An 8,306-nucleotide genomic window follows, 5' to 3' on the forward strand; every position below is an offset into this window, starting at 1 on the left:
GCTAAAGACTTGAATGTCAGTGATGAATACATAGTTTGTCAAGTCACATATTTACCTTTATTTTCTACGGCTTTACATTCATTCATGTTTTAAATTTTATGTACACAATACATAACTACATGTGAGTTAAATTTTATAGATTGTATGTCTATGGTTTCAACCATGATACAACTAACACAAATAACTCTGTTTCTATAGCATAACCGTATTCCTTTAAATAAAAATTTGCCATGCCACAATGTTAATTACAATACATTACAAGAATCTCTTTGCATTTGAAATCTATCAAAAACAATGTAATCAACAAAATGTAAATATTAGTAGCAGAATAAGAATCATAATTTAATGTTATATCATTACATAAAATATTGGTATTGAGCGTAGATGCATGTGCACAACACAGTGTTATCTATAATGCATCATATTTTATTGAAAAAATTAATTCAAATTTATAATCTGACTGTTGAAATGAAAAATTCCCTAAAGATGTCAGATAAATGTAAGCAGCATCAAATAGAAATACCCAAGTTAAGTTGTAAGTAGCCTCCCTTAGATACAGTAGGCCTAGGCTACTTGAGTAAATGTATTTAGTTACTCATTACCACTGGATGTAAGACTAAAACTCAGTTTAATGTAACAGTAGTACGCTGTTTAAAAATCATGTAACTACACCAATGTCATTCTAAAATACCCAGATGACCGCGGCTGGTGAAACATTTTCACAGTGTGAAGTATCAGAGACGATCCAATAGCACCATCTATGGACGGAAATCGGGCTTTTGCTTCTTGGCATCCTGACACACACACCACCACCACCACCTCACCTTCGCTGCAAAACACAGCACAGGCCGGGCTACTGACTGTCCCTGAATACAAGCAAGGAAGACCATCAGGATGTCAGACATGGAGGACGATTTCATGTGCGACGATGAAGAAGATTACGACCTGGTATCTGTAACTGAAATTATTTACTTTTCGCTCATACATTATAACCGTTTATCCGTTGAGCGCTAACAGTGAAGGGCCGACAGTACGGGCTAGCTAATGTTAGCTGTTTAGTTAGCTTGTCGGCTAATACCAATAATGACAGCATATGACTAACGTTAGCTTCCTAGCTGGCTAACTACAGTTAGCTTCAGCTACCATGCAGTTGGCTAATATTAATAAACTTGAACCATGCTAAATGAGTTAGCTAATTTAGGGTGCATGCGTTCAGCTGTCTTTGGATTTCAATTACAGGCATGAAAAGCAAGCCAATCGGCTAGTTAGCAAGCTATAGCATTGGCTAACTGAACGTTAGCTTAAGGCTCATACCTGCAGATATTTATTCAGGGGCAATTTGCTACCCCTGTCTTTGTGTTAGGTAGCTAAGAGTTTCTGATATGTTTTGTTAGCAAACGTATAACTTCTATGTTTGGCTTGGATCTTGTGATTTGAACTTTGACATGATTATGTGCTTACATTCAGGAATACTCAGAGGACAGTAACTCGGAGCCAAATGTGGACCTGGAGAACCAGTACTACAACTCCAAAGCCTTGAAGGAGGATGATCCCAAAGCAGCACTCAGCAGTTTCCAGAAGGTGGGGTGGTACTCCATAACAATATTATGTCCTAATCTCAGTTAATTAAAAGCATAACATTTGATGACATCTGTTGGTTTGTGTGTTAAGGTATTGGAACTAGAAGGTGAGAAAGGAGAATGGGGATTCAAAGCGCTAAAACAGATGATAAAAATCAACTTCAAGCTGGTAGGCTCATCAAAACACACCATAATTTGTTTACAATTTTCCATCAGACACGACTTTTTAAGGGAGTCTTTTTCTTTGTGTCTCAACCCTGTAGACAAATTTTCCTGAGATGATGAACAGGTATAAACAGCTCCTTACATACATCAGAAGTGCTGTCACCAGGAACTACTCAGAGAAGTCCATCAACTCCATTCTGGACTATATCTCTACCTCCAAACAGGTAGGGATCGACAATAGGAGATGGGAAAATCCAGCTGGCAGTTACAAATGGTGTGTCCTTAAACCCTGCAGTTTTCTGAAATGTGTTTTATGTGTTGCTAGATGGATTTGCTGCAAGAGTTCTACGAAACCACATTGGAGGCTTTGAAAGATGCCAAAAACGACAGACTGTGGTTTAAAACTAACACAAAGGTAAACACCAGTTCTTCTATGACTCCAGTTAGTCTTGTACCATAATTTCCTAGTGAAACTAAACCTCATTTTTTGTTCCCCCCCTGCAGTTGGGGAAGCTGTACTTGGAGAGAGAAGAGTATGGGAAACTGCAAAAGATCCTTAGGCAACTTCACCAGTCCTGTCAAGTAATTAGATCAATTCTTAATCATGTTTGTCTATGTATGCATTAATCAAGTTAATAATAACTTTGGTTTGATACAAAAAAGAGGTTTACCTTAGAGATCTCATACAATATTTTGTGGTCCCTCAACTTGTTGTTTGCCTTGTCATTCAAACCTTGTTAAACAGTTAAGAGTATTGTTATCTCAGTATATTGGGACCAAGTTTTTTTCTCAGCATGTCTGTGTGTATATGTATGTATGTAGTACATGTATACATGTAGATTTAACGACAAAAATGATCTAATAGGTGGTTCTATATTTAAATCAACTACAGACAGATGATGGAGAGGATGACCTGAAGAAAGGCACACAGCTTTTGGAGATCTATGCTCTGGAGATCCAGATGTACACGGCACAAAAAAACAACAAGAAATTGAAAGCCCTGTATGAGCAGTCCCTTCACATTAAATCTGCCATTCCTCACCCGCTCATAATGGGAGTTATTAGAGGTACGATGGTGCACATATCTCCTTCCATCCATAGCTCAGTTGTTTAGCTTTGTCTTAAAAGTGACTGCCAAAGCTGTGTACTGTCATAGCTGTTCACTGAATGGCCTGTGCTTGTCTGCTCCTGACCAGAGTGTGGTGGAAAGATGCATTTGAGAGAGGGTGAGTTTGAGAAAGCTCACACAGACTTCTTTGAGGCCTTTAAAAACTATGATGAGTCTGGCAGTCCAAGACGGACGACATGCCTGAAGTACCTGGTCCTAGCCAACATGCTGATGAAGTCAGGAATAAACCCTTTTGACTCACAAGAGGTATGAAAGTAATTGTTACTGTTTGGAATGTTTGCTTTTAATAATTATGCAAGAATTTAAAACATGAGAGGCACAAGTGGCTATACTAGTTGTGGCCACATAGGTTTGTGCAATTTACATAAAGCACAGCCAGATTGTCTTTGTTTAGAAAGATTTGCTGAAAGTACTTGGGGGGTTTTGTGATTATTCAGTTGACATTTACTTTATTTAACTTTTAGTGCTATGCGTAACTATTTGTATTTTTCCCACAGGCCAAACCCTACAAAAATGACCCAGAGATCCTAGCAATGACAAACTTAGTAAGGTAAGCATATATTAATATATTTGTTGGTCCTTTGTTTACAACCAAAGTCTTGCTATTATAGTGTTGGCTGTTATTGTTATCTAACACTTTAGTCACTAATTTTATCCTGAGATCTATACCATCGTGAAAGCCACAGTTTAACAAAGCGGCACAAATGGACAAGCGACAAGAATAGTGAGACTACTTTAGTACTGACAGTTGGGTGACCAGATGAGAAAGGGTAACATTTTGGAAAGGGGCGGGGGTGGTGTAACATGAAATTAAAAACTCCACACCACAATGATTTCTTATTTTTATTCAGGAATTCTGTCAAAAAAACTGTCATGTAAACCCGAAAAATACCACATAAAAATCTGATCAGCAGCAGCTATTTTGTTATACTTGGAGTTATCCTCCCGCTTAAAGAAGGATGACACCAAAGTGTTGGTCTGTACAGTTGTGTTGTTAGTTATATACAACTATCAATAACTTATATGTAATTTGCTGCTAGCATGCAGCCTGACGTCTGACTCCTCCCGTGTGAAATACCAAACTCCTTTTATTGCAAAACGCTTTGTTTGCATCATGTAAAACTGGAGTAATCCGGGGGTAATTCCCTACCCAGTCCTCCCAGTACCCGTAGAGAATTTTTTGCCTTTTAGCTAGGTTTTAATCGGGTCCTGGGACACCAGCCTGAGCCTCCATTTTAATAATGAATGAAAAATAGCAATGCGTCTTTTTCCAAATTCGTGCCTGGATGCCTATGTAGCAGCTGACGGTAGCTTGCTGCAGGAGCACTCATTCAACGTGAACAGTTTTTAATGTTCATGTAGTAGTTATCAGACTATAACTACTCAATAGTCTGCTCTTGAGAATTTGCTCTAATTTTCGGGACAATTAGGGTAGTATCGTCGACCACTGCTTGGATTTTGTGACTGTCCCAAATTTCCCCTACCTACAACTCAGTTGTAAGGTTTTGTTTGGTAGACTAACCCCTCTTGTCACGCTTTTAATTCGTGAAGGTGCAAAGCCACCTACTTCATCACTAAACATCCGTATGTCATTGTGAGAAGAGAACAACTTTTAAAAGGAGAAGATAAGAGAGATGTGATTGGCCTCGATTGTCGCCTAACACGTCAGATATTCTAATTACGACTCCAGAATCTGGTGCACCCAAGGTGTGTGCTAGCAGGCCCTCAGCACACTTTACTTGACTGTGCTTTGTGTCATGTATCTTTATATCACAAAATGTTGGTGAGCAAAATGTTATTGTTGGCAGCCAAAACTATAAAAATGTACCCAGAGTGCTAGTATTGAAAACGTTTTTCTTTAATGTTTTGAATGGATGCTTACGTTATTTCCTTCAGTCAGTATTTCACAGGTGCATACTAGTGATTACAGTTTGGTGTGTGCAGTATGTTTACATTTTTAGTGGTTATATTGCATCATTTCCTCTTTGTACAAAATGACACATTACCAACATTAATCATCTTATTCTAATTCATACCAGCTGCCAAAACCGAGCCCTGTGACCATGGTGTACATGTAACAGTATTTGCAGAAAGTATGGAACATGACCATTGTCTTCCCAAAGCCTTTAGTTGTCTTCTACTTCCTTGTTTGCTCCCTTTTTGTTCTCATGTTTAAATAAATAGCTGGCACTGTCTCAAATTACTCAAGTTCCATGCATATATTTAAAATTGTTACTGCATAAACAAGAAACTAAGAAGACACACCCGAAACTGTGATAAGAATAGTGTTTACAAAAAGTCAGAAATTTTGCAATGTGTTTGGCAGCTATCAGTATGAGACTTCTCATGCGGGTCATGGCGACACAATGTGTAATATAACAACACGGACTGTTTTTCCTTCCAGCGCCTACCAGAACAACGACATCACTGAATTTGAGAAAATCTTGAAAACAAATCACAGTAACATAATGGACGACCCCTTCATTAGAGAGCACATAGAGGGTGAGTGGTGAACGTGACTTCAGTCCACATGCGTGATACATGTGTTGAAAAAACGTTTCTAAGCTGTTGACTTTTAAGCTTGTTTGTGTAGCTGATCATTGATGTTGTGTTGCAGAGCTCCTGCGGAACATTAGAACTCAAGTACTTATCAAACTCATCAAACCGTACACGAGAATACACATCCCTTTCATTTCCAAGGTAAGTCAACATGATCAAAACCTATCCCGTACAGTGACTATATGTGATCTTTCCTCATTGATCACAGTCTCTTGGAATATTATTAGAAAGCTAATCACTCATATTAAAAAAGAAAAAGGTAAAATTGTGAGAGAGCACAAAAATAATCACATTTTATAACTGTCAAAGCAAAAACTAATGTTGCAAGATTTAGTCGGGCTTTGCTAGCAATTTGGTGGTATGGACAGAGCTTTATTGGCATGCCTTAGTTGCATATAATACCTGTAAATTAAATACAGTTTCAGCAATAACATAAATCATACATTATAATTAAATTAACACAAAAAGTAACACTTGAGATACTGTATATACATGTATATATATTTTTCTTCTAAATACTTTTTCACTTTTCCCACACTAGTTCTGTTCTTTATCACTATAGTTGTTCAGCTGTACATGTTCACAAAGTGTAGTGGAGGTTGTATTGTACTTAAAATAACTAACAAATATAGAGAAGCTAAAAATGCAGCATCAATATGTTGATGCAATGATATTTCCTCATTTCTCGGCTAAGTATCCATGACAGACATCACTAGTGCTTTACATGAATTGTTTTTGTTAATGCCATTTTCAACATAGTCGCTGTATTTTTTTTATTTGTTAGTGAACATACTTATATGCTAGATTTTCACCACAGGTCGTTTGCTACACATCTAACAAAATATTTACAATAGGATTTTTAGTGTGTTAAATTCTGTTCATCCTTCTGATGTTTAATCTAGTTAACACACTTTAGAGATGTGAGGATGATTTTTGGCTGTTTCTCTTCTGTTTCAGGAGCTGAACATCGATGTGTGTGATGTGGAGAGTTTGCTGGTTCAGTGCATCTTGGATAAGTAAGTTACTTCCTCAAGTGCCTTCTAAGAAGTCAAAGAAAAAAAATAGCTCCCTTCCGGTTAATGGTTGTAGTTCCTCATAGTTTCCATCTTTTGGCCCTTAAGAGAGCCAGGCGGGATGAATTGACAGTTTCAGTTACATGTTTTACTAAATTAACATAATTGTATAATAGTGAAATGCTATTTATTGCCTCACATCCCCGCTGATCTCATATATATATATATATATATATATATATATATATATATATATATAACACTGTTAAGTACAATTTTTAAACTATTAACTAAACAACATTGTGTAACATTGTTGCATCATTCTCTGACATGTTAAAGAGGTTATTTTTCTTAATCAATGCTTTTAGTAGCGAGACAAATGAAAACAATCGGTACTGTCTACACCGAGTTATCCTCCTGCTAGATTTTGCACCCAACCGGCTTAAACTGGCTTGCACAAGGCAAGTTTTAAACTTGTTTTTAGCCTCTACACAGGCTCAAAATGTGATTACTAGTGCCTAGCCATGTGCAGTTATTCCTTCCAAGTAAACACAGTGAATTTGACTGCAGTAGATTTGACAGAAAAGCTTAAAAGTTGAAACAGATGACTTCACCAGAAAACAGGAAATAAACAGAGGTATGTGCAGTAGATGAATTATCACAACTTTTACGCCTTTTTGTCACATCTACTCCAGTCAGATTGGCTGTGTTCACTTGGAAGGAATAACTGCACATGGCTAGACACTGGTAATGGCATTGTGAGCATGTTTAGTGGCTAAAAAGAAGCTTAAAACTTAACCCTGTTTAACTAACTCTAGCAGAAGGATAACACAGTGTAGACAACACCGTTTGTTTTCATTTGTCTTGCTACTGACAGCACTAAACATTTAAAAAACAACAACAGAGCTACAGGTTGAAATCAACCGGAACTCTGCTTTAAATACAATCTTTCATGTTTACGAAACAGTGGACTCTTCAAGATTGTTTTGGGGATTTTCAGTACTGTGCATCCCTAATCAATCAAGTCACATATCTTATTGCTGTCATTCATTGTCTTTACTGCGTTATCCCACAATCAGCTCAAATATACAATTGCATCTATTAGAAGAAGGAAACTGTTGAATTGGCATTTCAAGGCTCAACTATAAGAGCTCAACTAAAATGTTTAGGGAATAAAGTTTTAAATGCAACATGAGTGGTTTTTCCTGATGCCTTCTTTTTATTTATTTTTCTCAGCACAATCCACGGCCGAATTGACCAAGTCAACCAGCTACTAGAACTGGACTACCAGAAGAGAGGAGGGGCTCGCTACACAGCTTTAGACAAATGGACAAATCAGCTGAACTCTCTCAACCAAGCCATTGTTAGCAAGCTCACATGATGGCATGTAAAATCAAGAGACAAGAAAAATGGCATGTTTGAATACATCCATAAAGTATGCTACTGTGCTTCTTCAAGTAAATCCTCCAAGACAAGATGCACAGCACAGGTTTTGAGAAAGCCACCATATTCAGGAAGACGCCAGGAACTCAAAGAACGTGTTCAAAGTGTGTTTTGTGGTGATGAGAGGAAAACACTGACACGTATTTTTGTTTTTCATGTTCCTGATAGGCAGATACTTCCATGAGCAACACACAAATGCTTCAGTTGTTTAAAAAAAAAAGTCCAAATGTGTATGAAAACGTGTACACAGTATTTTAATGTACACTGTTGCCTGTTGGTAATAAACATTTCTCTCAGCACTAAAAGGATTCAGCTGCCTTTGACTAGCTACAAAGTTTTAGCTGACTGGCGAGTAAGAGTCTAATAAAATGTTTTTAACTGTCATAAATGAGACAAAAATAAATCTTTCACTTGGAT

At 37.3% G+C, this 8,306-nt stretch overlaps 1 protein-coding gene across 2 annotated transcripts; it reads left to right on the top strand.

Moving 5' to 3' along the window:
• The first annotated feature begins 684 nt into the window (after nt 1-684).
• cops2 (COP9 signalosome subunit 2) lies at nt 685-8,109 on the top strand. 2 transcript variants are annotated; one of them, XM_034871620.1, is made up of 13 exons: nt 685-948; nt 1,468-1,581; nt 1,672-1,749; nt 1,844-1,969; nt 2,071-2,160; nt 2,250-2,327; nt 2,638-2,812; nt 2,942-3,120; nt 3,372-3,424; nt 5,279-5,376; nt 5,492-5,574; nt 6,391-6,449; nt 7,683-8,109. In XM_034871620.1, the coding sequence occupies exons 1-13, from the start codon at nt 895-897 to the stop codon at nt 7,825-7,827; spliced, it is 1,332 nt and encodes a 443-aa protein (XP_034727511.1). In that variant the 5' UTR covers nt 685-894; the 3' UTR covers nt 7,828-8,109. The 2 variants fall into 2 exon arrangements, with proteins under 2 accessions (XP_034727511.1, XP_034727429.1); XM_034871538.1 differs by having other exon boundaries at nt 694-954.
• The last annotated feature ends 197 nt before the right edge of the window (nt 8,110-8,306 follow it).

This window comes from Etheostoma cragini, chromosome 1 (genome assembly GCF_013103735.1).
Source record: "Etheostoma cragini isolate CJK2018 chromosome 1, CSU_Ecrag_1.0, whole genome shotgun sequence".
Taxonomy (NCBI): Eukaryota; Metazoa; Chordata; class Actinopteri; order Perciformes; family Percidae; genus Etheostoma; species Etheostoma cragini.